This window comes from Ailuropoda melanoleuca, chromosome 18, assembly GCF_002007445.2.
Source record: "Ailuropoda melanoleuca isolate Jingjing chromosome 18, ASM200744v2, whole genome shotgun sequence".
Classification (NCBI taxonomy): domain Eukaryota; kingdom Metazoa; phylum Chordata; class Mammalia; order Carnivora; family Ursidae; genus Ailuropoda; species Ailuropoda melanoleuca.
In genome coordinates, this window is record NC_048235.1 from 19,064,283 (window position 1) to 19,090,050 (window position 25,768).

The 25,768-nt window shown below is 38.7% G+C and overlaps 1 protein-coding gene across 1 annotated transcript; it reads left to right on the forward strand.

The window, feature by feature from the left end:
• Window positions 1-22,727: 22,727 nt before the first annotated feature.
• Window positions 22,728-23,108, forward strand: LOC100468037 (biogenesis of lysosome-related organelles complex 1 subunit 5-like; the record flags this gene model as incomplete). Its single annotated transcript, XM_034647771.1, has 1 exon — window positions 22,728-23,108. A coding segment is annotated over exon 1 (381 nt), but the record flags the coding sequence as incomplete, so codon positions are not given.
• Between the last annotated feature and the right edge of the window lie 2,660 nt (window positions 23,109-25,768).

Genomic DNA, 25,768 nt, shown 5'->3' on the forward strand with positions numbered 1-25,768 from the left:
ACGCTACTGGTCACTGTTGTATCACCTGGGAGAGTCAATATTTCCATGTCAACGTCTCCTAGGCATCTCCAATTTAACATGCCCAACACTGGACTCCTGATCTCCAGGCCCTGCAAATTTCCCCAGTTCAGATGATGGCAACTCCATCCTCCGATTACTAAGCCTCAATATTTTCATTCCCCACATAAGTCTTTGAGGAAAGCTTTTAGATTTCCCACTTATGGCCACTTTGTTGCAAGCAATCATCATCTTCCCACTGGTTGACTACAATAGCTCCTAAGTCATCTCCCTGCACTCACCCTTCACCAGAGTTTCTTTTTAATAGAGCCACCATAGTGGTCTTTCAAAAATGTATGACAGATCATGTCACAGCTACTCATGAGCCTCCAGTGGTTCGCATTTCCTTCAGAGTAAATGCCCACGGCCCCAAATGGCTCACATGGCTCCCTGTGTTTTGTCCCAAACTGTATATACTACATCAGTACTCTGTGACCTTGTATCTGCCTCCTCTCCCCTAACACTTTTTTTTTTTAGAGAGAGAAAGAGAGAGAGAGAGCAGGAATGGGGGGGCAGGCAGACTGACGTGGGTTGTATTTCATGACCCTGAGATCATGACCTGAGCCAAAACCGAGAGTTGAATGCTTAACTGACTGAACAACCCAGGTGCCCCTCCCCTAACACGGTTTTTTTGTTTTGTTTTGTTTTGTTTTTTGCAGGCTCACTCCTCTCCCTTAACCTGTGCTCATAAGTCACCTTCTCAGGAAGGCCTGCCTTGACCATGGCACTCTGAATTCCTCTGACACTCCATATTTGTTACCACCTGCTAATACATCTGATAAGGTATTATTTACTATGTTTGTTACTTATTTGTTTATCACATTTACCATCTCTCTCTCTCTCTCCACTAAAATATGAAGCCCCCAATGGCAGGGACTTTTATCTTTTTCATGGACATACACACCCAGTACCTAGAACAGTGTCTGACACATGGTAAGCTGATGCCTTATCTCTCTCTATATAATCAATATCATGTTGGTTCACCATCAATTTAAAGACACACAGAACACTTTCATTTATATTATTTTCTTTGAATTATAGCTCGTCGCCTACAAAAGTACACTGAGTAAATTATGTAGTCAGGATTCAAATTCATGTTTTCTCATGCACTTCCTGTTTTTCTTCCTCCATTTATTGCATTTCCCTTGGAAAGGCAGCGGGAAAGCATGTCTGAATTTGTATCAAAGAGTAATATTATTTAATCTGCGCTTCAGGATAAATCACATAGGGGAAGTATGTAATGATACTGAGGAGAAAAGAGGCTTTATAAATATCAAGGAGGCTGAACTGAGATAAGAAACAGATTGTGTGAAAGTCTTTTTAGGGTGGAGTCTACAGGACTTTGAAACTGGAGTTGAGGGGCTAGAAACAAAGAGAATTCAAAGAAGACTCTAAAAATTTGAGCCTCAATAATTAGACAGTGGAGCTACCAAAAATGTATTCATTTTCAAGAGGATGAAGGAAACAAGTTTAGTCAATGGGACTAAGTCATTTCCTTGCTTAGAAGTTAGTTATTAGTTAATGAGATACAAGAACCTCTCTGTTCAGTCTAGACTATAATACTCCATTTTCTACTTCCTAACATTGTAGCAGAATTAATGATTGAAATGCTCTGTTGATTAAGATATACTTCAAAGTGCTTGGGAAAAAGTAGGTGATAATCCTTTTGGATAAGAAAATACAGTGTTTGATATAGAAATGAGAATTGTGGTAGTTAAATACACATTCTATTTTCTGATAGGTGGTGTCATTTTGGGGATCGCTTTATCAACTTTTTTTCTATATTGATTTACATTGAGCTTTTATTGTTTGGTTTTTGCTTTGCCCTTATAACTGATGGTTCAAACTATGAAACTTGGTTAATTAAGATGCTATAATTTACCTTTAAAAACTTTGTATTATGGAACCTGAAGAAATACTACAATGAAATCCATACACTCGTAATTTGGCTTCAACGATTATCAATGCTTGACCAATCTTGTTTCATGTATTCATATATTCGCCTACTCCCTTGTCTCTCCTCAACTGGGTAATTCTTTTTTTAAGATTTTATTTTTTATTTATTTGTCAGAGAGAGAGCACAAGCAGGGGGAACAGTAGGCAGAGGGAGAAGCAGGCTCCCCACTGAGCAGGGAGCCTGGCACAGAGTTCCATCTATCCTAAGGCCCTGAGATCATGACCTGAGCTGAAGACAGACACTTAATTGACTGAACCACCCAGGCGTCCCTCAACTGAGTAATTTTGAGTTATATTCCATACGTTATATATTTTATCTCTAAATATCCAGCATATATTTATTAAAGATAAGATCTTTACTTTTTGAAGAATCGCAATGTCTTTTGACATATTAAAAGTGAATAATTTCTTAATATCAGAAAATATCCAGTTTTGTCATTATCCTAATAAGCATTATTTACACAAATATGATTGAGTACCTCCATTTAAGGCTAACATTCAGCCTCTTATTCTATGTTTTATTTTGTCAATATCTGTAAGGTGGTTTTCAAAATGAAGTGTTTTGCAAATAACCAATCGTCTCCTCAAGTAATAAATCGTATATGAAGCTCAATAAAAGAAGGGATTTCTGTATATTTTGTTCGCGAGTATATCACCAGCTCTTAGAACATTACTGGTACATAATTATTGACTGAATGAATGAATATTCTATCCATCATTTGTATATTTTGTCTTTTTAGCTCATATTAATTCTTATATATATTAGGTTTTTCTATTACACTCTAATGTTCTTCCATTCCTTTGATTCTTTTGACTTTATTGTTTTAGTGACAATGCTTTAACTTTGATTAACTCCCCTACTTATTTCTCTTCTTATAAAAGACTTTAAAATCTTTCCTATATGTAAATTTATCAATCTGTATAAATTATATATATATATAAATTTTCTCTCTTAAGGAAGAAAAGACAATTTTCTTTTTGACAGCTATTTGTTGGGTAACCAATAATTAATGTATATGTATATATTTTATTTATTTACTTATCAATTTATTTATTGTAATCTTTTCCATTATTCATTAAAATCATTTTCCTTTTCGGTTATACCTTTTCATTTACTTAGTATAATTAATTATATTCTTCTTCCGATAAGATTAACCCTACAGGAAAATTTGCATCGTGTACAACCTACTTTAGCAAAAGAGATCCTGAGAATTAATCGTCCATAGGCATTTTAGCAAGTATGTATCAGAACGCATTCAGTTGCTTATAACACAATACTCTAATCAAGTGAGTTAACACAATAATGAAATTAATTGGCTCACAAAACCGGAAGTTCGGATTAGGACGGGCTTTGCAGTTGGCTGATCCTTAAGTCTTCAAGGACTCAGGTTTTCCCCTGGTTACCTGAATTCCCTTCTGTGGTTTCTTTCTTTCTTTTTTTTTTTTTAAGATTTTATTTATTCATTTGACAGAGAGAGAGACAGCCAGCGAGAGGGGAACACAAGCAGGGGGAGTGGGAGAGGAAGAAGCAGGCTCCTAGCGGAGAAGCCTGATGTGGGGCTCGATCCCAGAATGCTGGGATCACGCCCTGAGCCGAAGGCAGATGCTTAAGGACTACGCCACCCAGGCGCCTCCCCTTCTGTGGTTTCTACTTCATACTAATACTGGTTCCCCTTTTAGTTGTAGGATTACCACAAGTAGCCAAGTAGGAGTGTATATCTTTCTGTAGTGTTTTTGTTTTTCAAGATTTATTTATTTATTAGAGAGAGAGAGAGATGGAAAGAGAGCATGAGTAAGTGGGCAGAGGGGCAGAGGCAAAAGATCCTCAAGCAGGCTCCTAGTTGAGCACGGAGCCCAGCGCAGGGCTCCATCCCACGACCCATGAGATCATGACCTGAGCCAAAACCTAGTCCAATGCTCAACTGACTGAGCCACCCAGGGACCCCTTTCTGTGACTTTCTGAAAAGGAAGGAGATTTTTCATAAACCCCAACAAAATTCTCTTTGCATCCTTTGTCTTAAGTGGGTTATTTACTCATTCCTGAGCCTGTATGTGTTTCCAGAGATCCCTGTGCTGATGATTTAAAGTCACAGCTAACAAGACAAATGAATCCAATGATTGGTTTAGATGACCACAAGCCTTGCCCTGAAATTGTAATGTTGGTATGTAAAATGTGGTGGGGAAAAGGTGTAAGATATGTTTAGGGAGACTGAATTACAATGGTTAATACAACATCTTTAACAAAGTTTTTTTGCATTAAGTATGCATATATTTATTATATACATATTTAATATATTTTTACAATATATAGACATACCTTATACACAATAATTTATATATTCATATTCTGATGGGACATATGAAGTCTCTGGATGAGAAAACAGATCATTTATTAATTTATTTATTATCTTCATGCTGGTTTCCAGAGCTCCCATCTCTGTGGGGCAAATGGTAAAGACCTGATGTACATATGATGGCATTATATCTCAGGAGAGGAACTCTGAAATTATGAGACTCCGAGCTCACACAGAGAGGTTGACATCCCAACCCATTCTGGCCTCTTCAGGGAGGGAGAAGGAAAACTTTATTCTGTAGAGTATACAGTTCTTCTCCAGGGAGGTGGAGGAAAAGGTCTCCAGACTCCCTGCAATATAAGCAAATGGTTCCAGGGCAGATATCTCTAAATTTCTCTGGAGCAATACACTATTTCTAACTTCCAGCATATTTGTTCTCAGTCACCAATGCCCTTTTCTCAGAAAGTTCAGATTGTCCAGAAATGTGAAAATGCTCACAGAGAATCATCTCCAAACATTTATTAGCTCACCAAGACTCTCAAATGGAGATTGTAGAGCTTCATGAAAATTTCAGTCTGGTATGTTAAAAATACTACTTATTTATTTTTAAAGGTTTTATTTATTTATTAGAGAGAGAGAGCATGAGCAGGGGGAGGAACAGAGGAAGAGGAAGAAGCAGACTTCCTGCTGAGCAGAAGCTGAGCAGGAAGTGCATTGTGCGTGGGGCTTGATCCCAGGATCCTGGGACCATGACCTGAGCTGAAGGCAGACACTTACGTGACTGAGCCACCCAGGTGACCCAGAAACACTACTCATTTAAATCAGCAGTCAAAACTGAGACATCCTGGTTCGGAGAGTATTTTCAGATCAGCAGATGACTGAAAACGGAGACAGCAGCTACCTAACGTCTCATGCTCCTACTAATTCTAAAGTAAACACGTCTGAATTCTATCCCTGCATTGCCCACTCTACTCAACGTACTCAACCCAGTCTGCCACCATAGTATGGCCACCATCTTGCACACCTTCCTTGGATCACCAGGAATAAGTTTGTGCCATACTGTTACTTCCCATTAATAAAATTGAGAATGTATTCAGTTGTCATGATATTTGTTTCATTTACCAGAATCTACTATAAACTGCTAGTTTGGGTTCTTACAAAGATTGTAAGATTAACTTGTGGCTCTCTTGTTCCTTATCACCAAAGACTCTTTCCTCTGCACGGTACCATTATTGTGATGTTTACATGCTGGCATCCTTGAGTTCATTGTGATATCCTTGAAGGGGTAATGTGGCTATGTATTTTATTCACTTTTGTACCTCTGATGCTAAATTCCAAGTCTAGGGATAAATCACTCAATAAGTATCTTTAAAAATTATTTTTAGTTAAGATATTCATTACTTACAATAACATTCACCCATTTTAGGTGTACAGTTTAATGAATCTTGCTAATTATATACAATCATTTAACCAGCCCACAACCTAGATATAACCCAGCTCCCTCTCCCTAAAATATTTCCTTATGCCCCTTTGCCCATACCTGAACCCTGGCTAACAGAACCATTAATCTGCTCCAGAAAAGAGCAGTTTTGCCCTTGTAGAATTTCAAGTAAAACAAACAAACAAACAAACAAACAAAAAAACAGCACACGGCAGTCAGGCTTTTGTGTTGTGTTGGACTGTTTGGTATTATCTATCGGGTTCCCGGGGTGCACTTTCTCTCTTTTTGAATTTTTCTCTTCCTCGTCCTGGGTATGATCTGGTAGCGTCATGGTCTTTCACACTTGGAAGTTGAAGTCCTCTGTAAGCATTGATAAATCAAATCTGAATTGAATTTGAAGAAGTTAGAAGAAAGACTTCGGGTAGGAAGAAACAAAGTTTTGTGTTAGAATTTATGGATGTAGGGGCGCCTGGGTGGCTCACTTGTTAAGCGTCTGTCTTCAGCTCAGGGCGTGGTCCCAGGGTCCTGGGATTGAGCCCCACATCAGGCTCCTCTGCTATAGCAAGCCTGCTTCTTCCTCTCCCACTCCCCCTGCTTGTGTTCCCTCTCTCGCTGGATTTCTCTCTGTCAAATAAATAAATAAAATCTTAAAAAAAAAGAATTTATGGATGTATAGTCAACAGGACTTGACCGATAGAATGTAAGAGTTAAATAAAAGTAGAGAAGTTAGGGGCGCCTTGGTGGCTCTGTGGGGCTTCTGGGTGGCTCAGTCGTTAAGCGTCTGCCTTTGGCTCAGGTCATGATCCCAGGATTCTGGGATCGAGCCCCGTGTCGGGCTCCCTGCTTGGTGGGAAGCCTGCTTCTCCCTTTCCCACTCCCCCTGCTTATGTTCCCTCTCTTGCTGTCTCTCTCTGTCAAATAAATAAAATCTTAAAAAAAAAAAAAAGAAAAAAGAAAAAAGTAGGGAAGTTAAGTATAATTCTGAACTCTTTGACTTCAGCAATGGCATGAAAGTCATGGAATTAAAGGAACTATTACAGAAGAGCAAATTGAAGCCCAGCCTTTAAAATAATGCACTTCTAACCTATTTAATGAAACTTTCTAAATTCTTGATCGAATGAGTACTGTGATAAGAATTTCATGTCAAGAATATTAAAATCATAAGATAGGTCTGGAAAGGGCTTTGGATCATTTCTAGTTCAGTTTCTGTATTTCATCAGTAAAATAGTTAATATCAGAATAAGATCATCTCAATCTAGGATTGATCATGTTGTGCTGTAATTGTCATTTAATTAGATTAAATCCCTCCTCATGGTTTCATTCTGTACTTGACAAATTAACAACTCCCCCTTCTTCATTAAAATGATTTTTGTCTCTCTGCTCCCCTTAGAAATCTTGTTACTTTTTCTCCATCGAACCATGTATATTTCTCAAAGGCTTCCCGGAGAACCGTGCCTACTCACTCTAAAGGTCCATCCTTTCCAGGTATATGAATTTCTGATTCCAGAGAGCTATGTAATTGTCTCTGTATGTTTTTGTGCTTCTGCTATTTATGCTTCATTAGAATTTTTAAAAGATAACATCTATCAAGTACTGTGTACAAATCTTTTCACTTTTTTTTTTTTTTGGCTAAGTCTCTCACTTAATCCTCACAATGGTGTTAGAGGTTAGTTTTCTACTTTTGCAATTGAACATAGAGACAGGAAGAGATTAGGTACTTGAACACTGATCACACAATTAACAAAAGGCAGCATTCGCGTTTATCAAATAAGAAAATGCACGTGGAGTTCTCTCTGCAAGCCATGCTCCTCCATGTACGTTGCTATGGTGAGATTATTTATCCTCCCATCTCTTCTATTAGATATGAAATGACTTTAGGGTAGGGCTCTATCTTTTTTTCACTTTGCAGTCTCTCAGTGTTTGTTCTGATGTTCCCAGTGTTATCCATCCTTAGTTTTGAGTGACCAGATAATTATCTTTGCCTTGAAAAGCAATTGTTTCATGAGTTCATGTAAAGCAATAGCCCATCTGACATTTGCTAGCAAATGCTACTGGCAGCAGTGCAAGCCAAACCATATTGCTTATCAAGGTCCCGCAGAGCCCTGGTCACGGAGGCAGTGGCTGTTCTTTCAGCCAATGACTTGCCTTGGCATCGCCACCACCAGTGGCTTTGCCCAGCTTGTCCTGGCTGTTCTGTAGCTTGCTCTTTAATATAGATCATTTACCAGAAGTAAACCTATCTTACAGTGGTCATCTTTCAAATGACTTTGAGAGAGACTCAAGGCAGCAATTATTCAACTTTATTGCCTCACCGACTAAAGAATTGTTTGCTTTAATGGGCTGCCAAGCTATATATAGAGAAAGTGCTGGTGGCATGACCAGAAAGAGGAGCTAGAAAAGCAAACTGCTCTCCCTGGAGCGGCAGCTAAATAGCTGGCTTTGAGATTCTGTGTTTCAAGTCACTCTCTGGTATTGGCAGCTGTGATTAGGTGTTTGACCCCCTTTATCACCTGTTCATGTTAACACAGAGGTTCACAGTGTTGTTTCTTGTCAAACGAACTACGCTGAGATAGAGGAGCCTAATTGCGTATTTTGTCATGCTGATATTAACAACCCAGAGGGAGGCAGAGCACTGAAACAAATTGAATAGAGAGAATATTTTACAAAGGTGGCAACCCACGGCGCAGAGTGGACTGGAAAGACGGGATTGGGGCACAAGCAGCCAGATCTCAGATGTATTTGTTACTGAATGTTTATGCCGTCTGTGGGTAACAGGTGACTGGGATATCATTTGAATGGGGATAGATCGCTATTTTTTTGATAATCCAGGGTTGCCGTTATCAACAGATACAAGCGTATTAAGTGCATCTTAAAAGAACACACCAAGTAGGTAAGATAATAGTTATTTGATCCTTAATGAAGACTTTTATCTTACTTTCTATTACTCTGACAGTGTATTCTATTGCATTAGGCCAATTTGACTTACAATGTTGTGGAACACAACAGCATTTAAAATCATTCCAGGAAATTTGGTCTGCCTTACATGTTTTTGTACTTAGCTGTGGAGGATATAGTGTGAGATTTAAGGCAGTTGAAAACAAAGTACCCAGCAGGTGATTTCAAGGCTATGGGTTCTATTTCGGTTCAGGATGGAATGAAAGAAATGTGTTCCTGTGAGACATCTATGTGAGATTCAGTGATAAGTATAAACTCAATGCAAGAGGTGAGGAACTAAAATTAAGGAGGGGGTTAATGTTGCAACTCTGAGTTTTCTTTTGCAACTGATAGCAGAGGAATGGGATGGCTTGTCAAAGTAGTGATGCTCAAAAGGCTGATGTGTTTGAACCCACTTAACAACAACAGAAGAGTGTTATTTGCTGTATAAACATTTTATCGTATAATGATGTTGAAAGCAGTGAAATTTCATATCAGGATTTTTAAGGGCTTATATATTCTTTACTTTTCTTGGATAATCTTAAAATGAAATAATTATATGCGCTGTATATAACTATATATATGTAAGATATAGTCATAATAATTACTCCCAAGAATTATTGCAGAGTTAACATATGGAGGTTATAATTGACTTTCTTATTTTTTTTAAAGCAACAAACTTTTCTTAGGTTTCTAACGTTATGTTTGACTAAGAAATAAACTAATATTTGACTAAAAATAAACTAAGCCAATAATTTAGTATATGATTTTGTATAAGACAAGATTTATGGCCATTATATGATGGCTTCTGTAGTCCAATTTCCAGATACAGGCAAGAAATTCTCCCTTCTCCCCAAAACACCTTTTAAAGCTCATAGACAAGATTACTCTATAACCTATTGGCTATGTAATATTATCATAAAAGAAGGGGGCTGCTGACAGGAAGTCTAAAAGGAGTAAAAATAACAAGATATGACAAATGGAAATGTTTGTACACATTCTTTGTTGAGAAAATTGTGACGTTGTGTGTAGGTTTGGTGGGGGAGGAGTTCAGTGACTGATTAGTGCTGCCTTTCATGCACCACGGAGTAAGGGAAAGGGGGACATTTGTCTTTTATTTGCTGAAGTTGCAAGTGAAATAATGTCTTGATTTTAATCTAAAACAGAATGCAGTTAGGCTGACATAAGTCAATGGAAATATTCTACCAGTGGCAGCACCATTTTATATTCCCACTGGAATGAGAGTTCTTTTCAGTTTTCCCGAATCCTTGCCAACACTTGACATTGTCTGTCTGCCTTTTGGGTCACTGCCATGCCAGTGTGTATGAAGTGAGATCTTGTGATTTTAATGAGTATCTCACTGATGACTAATGATGTTGAGTATCTCTTCATGTGCATATTGGCCATTCCTTTATCTTCTTTGGTGAAATATCTATTCAAACATTTTGCCCACTTTTTTAATTGGGTTATCTTCTTAATTATTGAGTTGTAAGGGTTCTTTATATTTTTTAGATAAAATATTACCACGATCATATTAACAACTTTAGTTATGTGAGTTATAAAAAGAAACTACATAATAAAAGTCATTTGCTGTGGCCTGAACATTTCTGGCTTTCCAAAACTCATATGTTGAAACATAAGCCTTAAAGTAGTATTAGGAGATGGGTCTTATGGATGTGTTTAGGTCATGAGGATAAAGACCTTATGCATGGGATTAGTGCCCTGATAAAAGAGACCTGAGATAGACGCCTTGTCCCCTTCTGCCATGTGAAGGAAGACACGACAAAAACTTCACAACCCAGAAGAGGCACTCTATGCTGGCAGCCTAATGTCAGATTTCCAGGCTCCAGTACTGTAAGAAATATATTTCTATTGTTTATAAGCTACCTAGTCTGTGGTATTTTGGTACAGAATCCCATGTGGACTGAGACACCCTCTAATAGTGCAGTGAAGATAAATTTATTCACCAGGTTTTACTGAGCACTGAGCCAAGTATTGAGCATCTATGACAGTCTTTTGTAAATGTTCGTGTTGTAATTTTCCTTTGAAGGTTAAAGCCAAGACTTCATTTGTATGACTCTGGGCAAGTCACTTAACTCTTTTTGCCCCAGTTTTCTTTTCTCTTAAGTGGGGATACTAATTACATCAAGTTCATCAGGTTGTAAGGATTAAATGAGTTAATATATATAAAATACTAAAAATGGCACTTTACTCACAGTAAGAGTGAACTGCTATTGCTCATTTAAATGTAAGCTTTTGAGGGCAAAGATTTTTGTTACTTTAATTCACTGATATATCCTAATTTCCTAGAAACATGTCTGACACCAATTTGGGGTTGATTTGTAGGAAGGACAGTATAAGACATAGAATGTTAGTTTTCAGTAGGGCAAATTGTAGGACTTTGTTAGACTAATGGCTCATGCCACTGAAAGTCTTTCCCATGTCCTTACCCTGTTATAATTTCCAAGAGTGTATGGCATGTCAATAGTATGACAGAGTCATAAAACTGCCTTTACAGCCATAGATTTGTTACATATGTGTGTGTGGAAGTTTTATACAGACATGCGGACTAAATTGAGGTAAGTGTAGAGCAAGACACAAACGAACTTGGGGAGAAAAACCCCTATTCTCCCAGAATACCCATTTAAAGAATTTCAAAGATTTTAGGGCAAAATGGTGTCTGTACTTCCAGATGGTAGCTGGTATAGAAGACAAGAGAAGAGTGAGAATGGAAAGTCTCCTTGGTTTCCACAAAGCTTCCTATAAAATTATTGAGTTTCCAATAACATTTAAGATGGTTTGAGAGAAGAGTCAGTTCCTAGAAACAAATTTAAATGTGAATACCACTGTGAAAGACCCCTTGGAAACTCTCAGGCTTGCCACTCTGAGCTAAATAGCCAGTCAAGTCTAGATTCTATCAAATGAAGATTCTTATGTTAAAAGGAAAAAGAAATTTGATCACTGCTGGGAGTCGGTAAAGTCAATTGCTGAAATGAATAGGAAAAGGACACAGTTTCAAAACGAAAGTATCAAAGTTGGCTCTTTCAATATGCTTCTTGACAGATGTGCCATGTGTGAGCTTCTTTTCTTGAGGTAGCTAAGGAAGCAAGTCTCTGACAAGGGCTCTCACGGGCCTCTCTGTGTGGAAGGCGGCTTCTCTCATTGCATTTTGTTACTTTGAAAAGCCGGAGTTCTTGTGGTTTGAGCTTTTGTGGTTTTCAGAAAAAAGTTTGAGGAAAGCTAATATGTTTATTTCTGGAACCCAGAGAGGCAGATTTCATCAGAATATGTCCAGCATATCTTTTATTAAAGCTGAAATACAATGCTAAATATCTCTGGAGCGAGTAGTTTAATGACTTAAGATGTTTCATTGCAATCTAGGTGAATGTTAACTTATCATAATCTTTTCCCCATTATCTCAATGGGCGTGTTTCAATTAAATATGTGTATATTGATTTAAGCTTTGATTTGTTTTGGAAGAAGAACCGTTCTTTTTCAGATCACTTCTGTGACTACGTCCTCTGCTGGCAGCAAGTTAACGAAAAATATGGCTGAGATTTTCCTGAAGAGTCCACTATTGGCCATACTAGATACTGAATGAGAGGAGATGAGGACCCTAGATTTAGTTATCATAGAAAAAAACAAAACAAAACAAAAGCCAAAGGAGGAGGTTAAAGCAGAAAAGTTGAGAAGCAAGCAAAAATTGGAATCACTGTTTCAACTGGAAAAAAGCATTTGTGGATCCCACGTAATGATAAAAATAATGTTAGGGGCGCCTGGGTGGCACAGCGGTTAAGCGACTGCCTTCAGCTCAGGGCGTGATCCCGGCGTTACGGGATCGAGCCCCACATCAGGCTCCTCTGCTATGAGCCTGCTTCTTCCTCTCCCACTCCCCCTGCTTGTGTTTCCTCTCTCGCTGGCTGTCTCTATCTCTGTCAAATAAATAAATAAATAAATCTTTAAAAAAAAAATAATGTTAAATGTGCAAAAGTACATTAAATTGTGTATTGTCACACATACTATTATATTTGATACTTACGGCACTGTTGTGACATAGGGCAGGGTGGGGTGGGCTTGTATGAACCCCGTTTTATAAATGGCGAAGCTGTGTGTTGCCTAAGGCTGCCGAAACAGATGACCATAAACTCAGTTGCTCAAAATGACAGAAATGTATTCTCTCACCATTCTGGAAGCTTGAAGTCTGAATTCATGTTGTCAGCAGGCCTGGGCTCTGTCTGGAGACTTTAGGGGAGAATCCACTTCTTGCCTCTTCCAGCTCCTGTTGGCTGTCTGCATTCATTGGCTTGTGGCCACATCCTTCCCATCTCTGCCTCTGTGGACACGTTGCCTCCTCCTCTTCTGTTCTGTGTCTCACACCTCCCTCTACCTTTCTCTTATAAGTATGGATTTATGGCCCACCCAGATGATCCAGAATGATCTCTTTATCTCAAGGTTCTTTACTGAATTTTATCTGCAAAGGCCTACCATGCCCACGTACTGACAAAGTACACCTATGAACCTGGTTTCCATTTATGTTAAAGAGAATGAAATGGTGTCATTTTAGAAAAATTAAGACCTTGAAATAGAGAGTACAAAGATGAACCCACAAAGATGAAGAAGTGAATGCAGAACTAAAGGGTCAAGTGGTCTTACAGATTTGAGATTGATTCACAAGGTTAAACAAAAACTTTCCAACTGCAGGTCTTTTAAAGTGTTTAGTATTTTAGTTCCAGTACATTTTGAATTTTCAAGGCCAGTGCAGTGTTTTCCAAGATGATTTGAAGAAGGTAATTTTTTTTTCTGAACTTCAGGGAATAGAGGGCTTCAGAACGTAGTGTGGGAAACAGTGCATCTGCTGCTCAACAAAGAGAAATTTAGCTCAATTCCCATAAATAACCAGGGAGAATAGTAGTATGAATAGCTAGCATTTGTTGAGGATTTACTGTGAGTTAAGTACTGTGCTAAGTGCTTTAGATGAATTAACTCATTTGATCTTTCCAACACACCTGTGAGGAAGGTTCTATTACATTATTATATATAAATATAATATATATATTGTACCTTCTGTTCTATTATTACTTCCCAGCTGAGGATACTGAGGCAAAGAGGTTTCTTTCAGGTTTACACAGACCTGGCTCCTAATCGCGGCAGTCTACCTCACCGAGCCTGCTGTATTAATCCCCATGTCATTCTAATATTAAAATGTTCTAACAGAGCAGTTCCAGTGCACCCAGGTAATTAAATATATATGCAAATCAGGTCTCAAGACTCTGGAAGGCAGCAGCCTGGGTTACTCTGGTCTGTATCTGGCATCAGGGGAGCGAGGCTTGCCGTCCGATCAGTCCATCATCGTTTCTGTCATTCACGGCTCTGACAGGAAACGAGGCTCATGTTCTGAAGGAGGAAAAGAAATATGTGGGTCTGTCCTCAAGACTTATGTCAAAAATGTCTCAGTCCTCAGGTAATTTACTTGGGCTGGTTCTATTCCTATTTACTTCAAAGCTTCAATAGAAATGACAGGGATGCAAAATGGTATTTGGTCTTGCAGAGAGACATCGGGATTCTTCTCCTGGATCTGGCCTTGCTGACAGGAAATGCCCTCTGACAATCATATGGCTCTGCTGAGGTGGAAGGTATTTATTTTCTTTTCTCTTAAATAAAATTCCAATTTTTTTTTAAAATACCCTCCAGCAAATTCTCTATGGTGCTTTGAAAGCTTTTCCCCACAGTTAACAACTCCTGCCAATGCTCATCATTTAGTTTGGGAGTGAAAGCTGAAATATTTATAACAAAGAAGAGGTTCTCAGGTAGACTAAGACCCCGGGCCATATTTCAAGGGTGGCATCAAGCTCATAGAATTAAATCAGTTATCGTTTGTAAAGTGCTTTGAACAGATGCCTGTCACACAGAAGTGCTTGTCAGCAAAGGAAATAAAAATACAACTCAGGGAGGGCTTGTCTTCTCTGGGGTTAGTCCTGAAGGCTTCTGAGAAAATACCAGAGGAGTCAGCTGGTGTAGTAAGAGCATGTGTTTGTAGGTCAGCTGAGCTCAAATTGTAACATGTAATAATTTCTAACTTTTTTAAGCCTTGGAAGTTTGTTACCGTGAAGGATGTTCCTGAATGGTGGCTAGCTGCTATTCAGAAGGAAGAAAGGCTCCAGGGAGTCTCAGGAAATAGAGAGATATTATTATCATTGTTTTTCAGACAAGAAAACGGAGCCTCAAAGAGATGAAGTTTCTTGCTCAGGGTCAGGCAGAGTGTGGAGACAAAATCATCCCTCTTGGTCCCATATCTTCAGTTCCATGTCAAGATGTTTCCATTGTGCCACTCACAGCAAGTAGGCACGGTCAATAAATATTCTCCGTGGGGGAAATATTTGTTTATTTTACTTTTTTTGATCCTAACAAATTCAGTTCCTCACGAGAAGTAATTCTTATTGCAAAATTTAAACTGACAGGTTTCCTTTGCTCGAACTCCTGCTTTCCATATAGACTCAGAGAGGTGGCAAAATGCTTAGTAGATGGTATTAGAACTAGGGGAAGTTATGTGCTTTGGGAGGGTGGGGATTTATATCCTCTTTTTAAAAATAACTGATGGGAACAGGGAAAGAATTTAAAAGTTTGGCTGTTATGTGATCTGGATTTACTCACTTAGCAAGTATTTTTTGAAAGCAGACACTTATACCAGTAGCTGTAGCGGGGTTGGGGAACAGAAACATCGGGAAGACATGTACCTTGTAATGAGCTTACAACCTAGTGTGCATACAATCTAATGGAGCAACTTGTAGTTTTCGGAGGCACTAAATACTGTAAAAGAAGCAGAAACTGTTTATTATTCAGCCACTAAGCTAATGTGATCAATCAGCAGTTAATCTACAGCCAAAACTTACATGTATGTATATAAATAGATTAAATAAACGTGTGTAGACATATCTGTATTTTCACTTTCTCTCTTACATTATGTCAAATTTTAGCCATGAGGAGGAAGGAAAGACTACGACAATTTATATAAGATGTGAAATAAGAACGCTAATAAAAAGATCAACAAAATAAAGCCAATCAAACCAAATTGTACTTATACTATGATCGCGATAACAACTAGTGACAATGTATGTTATAACTCTCTGGGTCAGAGGCCGTCTGTTTTCACTCAATGTGTCATTTGCTTACTTATTGTAGGTATTTTCCACTTCAGTAATAACCCAATTGTATCTTTCACTTAGTAATTATGACTAGCTAATACAATAATATAGGTACTAGTTTCCGCTCAATATTAGTCTTCACTAAACAATATTCATGAAACCCTCAGCCCACAGAAGCATCTCACTTTACTCTCTCTCTCTCTCCATCTCTTGACAGTACATGTTGGACGTTACCGTGAACTATGTGTCTCCTCTGGCATATGTCTCCTAATATTTTAAGACTTAAATTTCCGAGAGTCAGAAATAAACATTGCAAAAGGCCCACACCCTGCTTCTGATCTAAAAAACTCCAAATTTGCGGAGCGTGAGATATACATTCCAGTTTCATAGTTGATATGAGAAAGTGTTATGGAATTAATTTTTAAATTATACATATTATGAGAAGCATATTCCTAGAGACCTTAAACCTAAATGTGATTTAGAATAATCAGTAAATAACAAAATTACAGTAATGGGGTTCACAGAATTATTGCCTCATTTTCATCTTTCTACGAGTTTTCTTTACTTACCCTACTTTTTTCTAAAACAGATTTTTAGCCTCTGCTCAGTTCCCTGAATCTCTCTTTGTTTTAGTATAACGGATAACTTTTAGTTTTAGCAACCAGCAGAACCTACACCTAATTCTTCAAGATAAGTGGATAAGCGACGAGTGCCTTCAGGCTGCTTTTTTAGAAAAATCCTTCAGTATGAATTTGTAGAACAATCTGGGTCTTCCGTGTCTGTTATTTTTCACCGAAGGCAAATGGATCCACTTCACCCTTAGACCCCCATCAAGCAAGTTTGCCTTCCCTTTTCCCATCCCCAAGACAAATTAAGAATGCTGAAACCTTTCACTCATAACAAAACAGTGATAAAGCAGGTAACAAGACCTCACATTAATCAGGTCTTTCAAAGAAGAGGCCCCAACCTGTATGCTTTGTCTAGCCCGCTGGTAGGTGGGTTTTTTCCAGGCTCTTTTTAGGGTCCTAGCATTCTTTAGTCCCGCAGCACATTCTCCTTGGAAATGTTTCACTTTTCAGACAGCCTCTGTGTTGATCAAAAAACCCAGAGAGCGCTATAGAAATCTGAACTTCTAATGATCTTTTATATTGTCTTACAATGGACAATGGCTCTCTCAATACTAATGGCATCACTACACAAAGAGGCAACAATGCAAAGGGATGGAGGGTGGAGAGAGAGTAGCCACTATCACAAGATGTGCTGTATCATTTTGGTGGAAAAAAAAAAAATCCTGTTTTCTGTAGCCAAATTGTTGCTATCTCTTTTTGGAAATATTCAAGGTCCCTGCAAACCAAGGCTGAGATGAGAAAAGATAAGAGTAGATAAACAATTTTCTTCTCAAGAAGAAACATTACTGTCAGTCACGTGTAATACAGTCTTCTAGGGCTTTTATATTCCCTTTCATTACCAACAAAAGAAAACCAACCCACTAATTCTGTTAAATTTCCTCCACGCAGTGCTTGACCTTTCCGGGGCGAAATGAAGCACGCTGCCGGTGTCCGTACAGTTATGTTGAATCAAGCGCGCCCTCTACTGATCAATTGAAATATTACCAAATTGGTCCTGGATTCACCACATGACTGAAATGAAAAAGGAAAGATGTTTGGGCAGTTTTATTTGTAAGTATGTTTTTTGAAATAGCATTTCAAATTATTGATATCAGAAAATTATTAAAAAATTTGCAACAGAGTTATTAGAAACAGAATTAAGTGTAAATCAGTTTATATGATTTAATGTGTATAAATAATTTACAAATTGGCAGGAGTTTTTTGGGAAAATTAAATAGCTTATTCTCTGCTCTCAAGATTTTTGTGACAAACACTAACATTTTAATAATACAAGGAAATAAGTTATCATTATAAAGCAGGGATTGGCAAGCTTTTTTTGAAATGAGCCAGGTGGTAAATATTTTAAGTTTTACTAGGCATCATGTCTCTTTTTCAACTCTCAGCTCTGTCATGCAGAGGTACTCACAGTCAATAGTGAATGAATGGGAGTGGCTATGTTCCAATAAAACTCTTTTTACAAAAACAAACCTCAGGCCAGATTTGATTGATAAAGCAGTAAACCTGCAGGTCTGTTGAGCCATAAAGGAATCTCCAAAGTGTTGCATTATTTAAAAAAATTACAGTGGGGTAGGGGCTGTGATTTTTGCTTGAATGGTGCTATCACTTTCAAACGTTTGGGAACTTTTCTTTTTGATTCGTTTCCAGGCTGAACTGACAAATAAAATAATGAAAAAAAAAAAAAAGAAAAACTATGCACTGAAAATAATGAAGATTAGAACCGGCAGGATTTTCAGAGGTCATTTAATTACAAGTCTCCTTTAGAGAGGTGGAGACTGAAGCCCAAAGGAATTCCTGAATGCTACTCTAATCACCTGTATTGTTCACTGAATCAGCTTTAGATGATTTTTGGCTATTTTGGTAAGTTAATGTGTGGAAGATGTTTTGAAACTAGAAAGAATTAAATGAATATTATTGTCATTAATATATTAGGAAAAGAGGGCGCCTGGGTGACTCCAACTCTTGATTTTGGCTCAGGTCATGATCTCAGAGTCATGAGATCGAGCCTTGTGTCAGGCTCTGCACTGAGCACGGAGTCTGCTTAGGGTTTTCTCTTCCTCTCCCTCTCACCCTCCCTCCACTCAGCCTCTTTCTTTCTCTCCCTCTCTCTCTAAGTGTATATATACATATATATATATCACATCACATATGTATATATATGTGTGTGTGTGCACGTTAGGAAAAGAAAATAAAAGACATTTTCATTTTCTCTCCCTTTGAAGACCAAATCTATATAAATGATAAAACAAGTTAATAACCTCTTCCTTGATTGGAAACACCCCCAAATTTAAAGGTATGACCTCACATAGCTATTTTATGTAAATATCACAATTTCATAGATTTTAGAATTTTAATTAGCAATTGAGTATAGAGGTGACTGTGTTCACCTTGTGTATTCACTATTGGATTATTTTTAGCAAAGGATGTCATTATGTGAAGACAGTCTTTGTGGCAGTGCGTATAACTAAGATTTTTCTGAACTTGGTTCATTGCTGTCTATTCTGACCAAATAGTGAGTTTTAAATGTCTTTCAAATTAAAGCTAACAACGAAGACTTGAAAAAATCAATTTACCAATTATTCATTTATTTAACATTCTTTAAAAATAGTGACAGGCACTATTTAAGTGGTAGTGATATATTTCTGATTAAAAGCCTACCTGGTCATTGCTCTCAGTGAGCTTTCAGACACTAAAGGAATTTTTTTTTTTTTAAAGATTTTATTGTTTATTCGACAGAGATAGAGACAGCCAGCGAGAGAGGGAACACAAGCAGGGGGAGTGGGAGAGGAAGAAGCAGGCTCCCAGCAGAGGAGCCTGACGTGGCTCGATCCCACAACGCTGGGATCACGCCCTGAGCTGAAGGCAGACGCTTAACCGCTGTGCCACCCAGGCGCCCCACTAAAGGAATTTTTATTGACAGGACCTTGAGCTCTGACTTTGAGAACACAAAAATAAACATGATGCCAAGTTTGTGCTCAAGGATTTTATATAGGGTTAGAGAGAGGATAAATGAGAAATAATGAGGTAAGAGTAAAAATAAAATAAATATAAAATGAACATAATAATTAGCTGGCAGTAAAACATCAGACAGAGAGATGATTTCCTTATGGGATAACTTTGTGGTGGAGTGACTATTCGATCCAGGCCTTGAAGCCTGAATAAGCATTGAACAAGTAGAGATGAAGCAAGAGAGAAAAGAATGAACAGATTTTCCTAACAATAGAAGCTGCATCGTTAAAGATAAAAAAAAATGGGGTATAATTAATAAACAATTGGGGTTCCAGCATATGTGCTTTTGTGAGAGGAGGGTTATGACAGAGTTGTTTGGACCTAGACCATGGGGAATATTAAAGATAATGAAAAGAGGTTGAGTAGGTAGTGGAGAGCCATTGGATGGTCAGAACTGTGTTTTTGGACAGTAAACTTAAATGGATCAAGTTCAAGGAAATTTTATTTATAGTCATAAGAAGACGGGCAAATAATGGGAGAAAAGTAACAAAGGCCTGAACTTCCCAGTGGTGTGTGTGAATAGACAGAAACTCAATCTGATTCCAATGGTGGAGAGGAGTCTATAAACATGGGCGAGTTAACTGAGGAACTTGTTGATGAACGAAGAAATGAAGGTGGCTTTCAGGATTGGTCACGCATACGTCTAATAGATTGGTAATGGCATTAATAGATGAGGAATCAGGAAAACATATCTATTTGATGGGGAAAATGTGAAGTTTTCTTTTGGCCTTATGGAGTTTGAAGTAAGAATAGACTATCTACATAAATCGTAGGAATTTGCCAAAGTTTCTGATTCTTAAAAGAGATTTAAATTTAGAAGTCATCTGTACAAAGTGGTAAATGAAGCAGTGGAAAGTGATGCTTTTCCCTTATGGCTTTAAAGTTTTAATTTTAATAGGATGAAACTTTTCATTTTAGTAGAACTGGAGCTATGAAATCTTTGGAAACCTAGGATATAAATTCATATGCACTGCATATTTGATACAAATCTCTTCGGTGCTTAAATTGGAAGAAATTCCTTTAGATATGGTAGCACGTTGGACTTAGCAACTTTTTTCCCCAAATGGGTAGGAAGGAAGAAAAATTAGCTATTGGTTTGGGAGGAATGCATAAGATCTTGATATACTGGACATGATACCTAATTGTCAGTAGGGTAGAATAAAAAGGAAAAAAGAAACCAGAGTTCCTTTTTTGGGAGGGGGCCAGGAGTAAGCTACCTTCCCTGTTTATTTATTTTTTAAAATATTTTATTTATTTATTTGACATACAGAGAGAGAGAGAGAGAGCGCGCATGCACAAGCAGGGGGAGCAGCAGGCAGACGGAGAGGGAGAAGCAGGCTCCCCACTAAGCAAAAAGCCCAATGGTGGAACTCGATCCCAGGATCCTGGGATCATGACCTGAGCCAAAGGCAGACGCTCATGCGACTGAACCACCCAGGTGTCCCAAAACAAGCATTCCTTAAAGGTTCTCTGCGGCCATCATTATTAAGGAACAACAGCATTAAAATCATTTTCAGGAAGTTGAGCTTATGAGCACATAGAGTTTAAAAGGGGTGTACAGCAATCTCTGGTTTTCCAGCTTGTATTTTCATTCTGAGATCATTTCTAATCAGATTTACTAATTTAATCCCTCATAATGTTTTATTACAGCATTTACAGAGTAGGAAAAGATTAATGGCTAGGATGAAACCTCTCATTTGATCTTAAGAACTTAATATTCAGCTAAAAAGGAAGAACAAGCCTAACCAGAATGGGAAATATTTTGTGGAGTGAAGGCTCAGCAGCTCACTCTGAATGAAGGAAGCAAGTCAACATTTTACTGAAGAAAATAAAATACAGACCAGGATTTTATGAAATGGATAAGAAAATGGAGAAGGGACCAACATCATCCATCCATAATGCCCACAGTTGCATTTCTTCCCTCTCGTCTCCTCCTGTTTCCAAGTAAATGAAGAGCAGGGCAAATCTAGCCCAGTCTCTACCCTGGTGCTCAGAAGGTCTCAGATAAGATAGGAAGGGTTCAGGGAAGGAGCACACATAGGAAAAAAGGAGAGCTACCCATGTCTAATGATTGAAATGAGAAAAGATAGGATAACAACTATCAGAAATTATTATGGCTATTTAAAAAATAAGATAATTAAACTTCCCATGCAGAGCACTCTGAATGATTATATACCCTAGGAAAAAAGGAAAAATATTCACAACTAATTCTTTGCATTCTCAAAGAAATTAAAGAGAATATAGAATATATGAAACCATAAAACAGAGATGAAAAGAATATTCAAGAGGGTAATTTGAGAGAGCTAGAGAAAGAAATGAATATAAAAGACATAATTTGGAATGAATTGAAAACAAGGAGATGGTGTTAAATAGTGTTGAAAATTGAGCCAATGGTAAAGAGGCTAGGAAAATAATTCAGATTGTATATAGAAGAAAAACAAGACTGAAAGAAACTAGAGAAAATATATGAAAGCTAATTAACCTCATTCTGGAGTTTAAAAAAACAAAATATTCCAAAATGCAACTTAAAAAAGTTCTTAAAATGATATTAATGTTATAACATGTGAAAATTGAAATGTATACCATGTTCTAGAACAATCAACACTAATCTATATCAAGGAGAAATTATTGATCCTCAAGGAAAATTAAATGATTTTTCAGAATTCAAGGAAAAAACTCACCTTTATTTGAAGAAAAATATTTATACCTGAGATGTTTCAGTTAAGGTGTAACTCTTACAGATGAATGGTGCAAGGGCCCAGGAAATATAGCATCTATGAATTCTTCTTGGACAAAGTATATAATAGAGAAATCCAATCCACCAAGAGATTAATCAACATATAGAAGTAAGAGTTGGATTTGGAATTGAATTTAACTAGGGCTGATGTTTTTTTAGCAGAGTATAATGGAAGGAAAGAAGATCAAGGAATTGAAGGTGTATGAGTTAGTGATTATAATAAATAGGCTATAGAAACTAATCTGGGTAAGGAAGGACGTGAGGATATGAGATGTGTGATACACCACTTTTTTAAGTGGTCAGGTCAGTGGTTGGAATTTGTAGTGAGTTTTTGGAATGAGGATTGTTGGAGTGACAGTTCTAGAGAGTGAGCTGTAAAGACCGGATGTAATGATCAGAGAATGGGTTGATTGAAACAGACACTAGAGATGATGTATGTAGTTATTAGAGGAAGAGGTAGGATGAAGGATAAAATTATTGGAAGCAAAGAGGTCAAGAAATGGGTGGTCAGGTTGGGTGGAGCAGGTCGCAATGAGTGGTGGAGGGACGGAGACCCCTGTGGGTTGTGAGGCCACCCCGGGCGGCGGCGACAAGAAGAAGGATTCGCTGGGGACTGCGGGCTCACCAGCACATTTCATTATCAAGGACCTTGGAGAAATTCATTCAAGGCTTTTAAATCACAGACCAGTTGTTCAAGGAGAAACCCGTTATTTTGTGAAAGAATTTGAAGAAAAGCGTGGTCTTCGAGAAATGCAAGTTCTTGAAAATTTGAAGAATATGATCCACGAAACAAATGAACATACTCTTCCCAAATGTAAAGAAATCATGCAAGACAACTTAAACCAAGTTCTCCAGAGATTGCAAGCAGCTTCTGACTCAGTCTGCAGACTCCAGCAGAGGAAAGAAGGAACAAAAGAAGTTGTCTGTCTGTGTTTTCTTGTAGTTCATTAAAATTCCTTAAGAGGGAGGAGTTAAGATGGCGGAGGAGTAGGGAACCCCTTTTTCAGCCGGTCCCCTGAGTTGAATTGGATAGGTACCAGACCATCCTGAACATCCGCGGAATCAGCCTGAGATGCAGGAAGATACATCTGGATCTCTACAAATGAACATCTCCAGCGCTGAGTATTGAGGTACAAAGCGAGGAGCCGTTAAACCGCGCACAGATATTGGAAGATAAACGGAAGGGGGAGGGAGCCGCTGTGTCTGGGCACCGGGAAGCGGTAGCCACCTGCACGGGGGAGCGGGCGGACCGCGGACCCACACATCGAGACAGCAGACTGAGACCGTGAGCCGGGAGCGGGCGCCACCAGGCATCTCACGGAACTCGGGAATCCCGGTGTGCTCACTGGATCCAGACTGAGACTGGGAGCTCTGGGAGCGTGCGTGGGGGTGGCTGGCAGCGTGAGGAACACAAAGGACAGAGACGCGCTGGCCCTGGAAGTGAGGGCTGGGACGCTGGGTGTGGGGCGCACATCCCGGGATGCTGCAGGGTTGGCTCACAGTGTGCCCACCCCCACCCCACGGATACTCTACGCAAACAGGGTTGCCTGAGTATCAGAGCGGCAAACAGAAGGTAGGCTGAAAAATCAAGACGCCCTCTGACTCTCAGAAGAGGCACAGCAAACCACCAGGGAAAGCCGCCAGAGAACAAAAGCCTGGAAAGACCGGCTCACAGTGTGCCCACCCCCACCCCACGGATACTCTACGCAAACAGGGTTGCCTGAGTATCAGAGCGGCAAACAGAAGGTAGGCTGAAAAATCAAGACGCCCACGTCCCTAAGATCCCTATAAAACAAGGGTGCAGGGCCTGGGTCCCGGTCGATAATTTGGGCTCTGGACAGCCCTGCAACCTCTCCTCATCAGAATGACGAGAAGGAGAAATCCCCCCCAGCAAAGAAAAGACAATGAGTCTGTGGGCCTCTGCCACAGAACTAGTGGATATGGATATAACCAAATTATCAGAAATGGAATTCAGAGTAACAATGGTCAACATGATGTGTAGACTTGAAAAAAGTATTAACGAAAATGTTAATGAGAATATAGAATCTCTAAGGGCGGAAATGAGAGCGAAGCTGGCAGAAATTAAAAATGCTATGAGCCAAATCCAGTCAAAACTAGAGGCTCTGACGGCCAGGGTGAATGAGGCAGAAGAACGTATCAGTGAATTGGAGGACGGGTTAGTAGAAGACAAAGCTAAAATAGAATCTGGACTCAAAAAAATCCACGCTCAAGAATGTAGGTTACGGGAGATTACTGACAATGAAACGTTCCAATGTCAGAATCATCGGCATCCCCGAGGGGGTGGAGAAAAACAGAGGTCTAGAAGAGATATTTGAACAAATTGTAGCTGAAAACTTCCCTAATCTAGCAAGGGAAACAAACATTCGTGTCCAAGAGGCAGAGAGGACCTCACCCAAGCTCAACCACGACAAACCTATGCCACGTCACGTCATAGTGCAATTTGCAAATATTAGATCCAAGGATACAGTATTAAAAGCGGCCAGGGTAAAGAAATTTGTCACATACCAAGGCAAAGGTATCAGAATTATGTCAGGCCTGTCTACACAGACCTGAAATAAGAGAAAGTGTTGAGGGGGCATTTTGAAAGCTCTTTCAGAGAAAAACATGCAGCCAAGGATCCTTTATCCAGCAATGGATCCTTTATCCATTCTGACGTTCCAGAATCGCCAGTCATTGACCAATTTCATAACCACAAAACCAGCCCTACAGGAGATATTAAGGGGGGTTCTATAAAGGTAAAAAGGCCCCAAGAGTGATACAGAACAGAAAGTCACAATCGATAGAAACAAAGACTTTACTGGCAACATGGCATCATTAAAATAATATCTCTCAATAATCAGTCTCAATGTAAATGGCCTAAATGCCCCTATAAAACGCCACAGGGTGGCAGACTGGATAAAAAGACATGACCCATCCATCTGCTGCCTACAAGAGACTCATCTTGAACCTAAAGATACATTCAGACTGAAAGTAAAGGGATGGAATACCATCTTTCATGCCAATGGACCTCAAAAGAAAGCTGGAGTAGCAATTCTCATATCAGACAGATTTGATTTTAAACTAAAGAGTATAGTAAGAGGCACAGAAGGGCACTGTATTATTCTTAAAGGATGTATCCAACAAGTGGATATGACAATTATAAATATATATGCCCCCAACAGGGGAACAGCAAGATACACAAGCCAACTCTTAACCAGAATAAAGAGACATATAGATAAAAACACGTTAATAGTAGGGGAACTCAACACCCATGCAGAAAATCGACAAAGAAACAAGGGCTTTGAATGCCTAACTCGACGAGTTGGACCTCATAGATATATATAGAACACTACACCCCAGAACCAAAGAATACTCATTCTATTCTAATGCCCATGGAACATTCTCAAGAATAGATCATGATCTGGGATACAAAACAGGTCTCAACCGATACCAAAAGATTGAAATTGTCCCCTGCATATTCTCAGACCACAACGCTCTGAAATTGGAACTCAACCACAAGGAAAAATTTGGAAGAAACTCAAACACTTGGAGACTAAGAACCATCCTGCTCA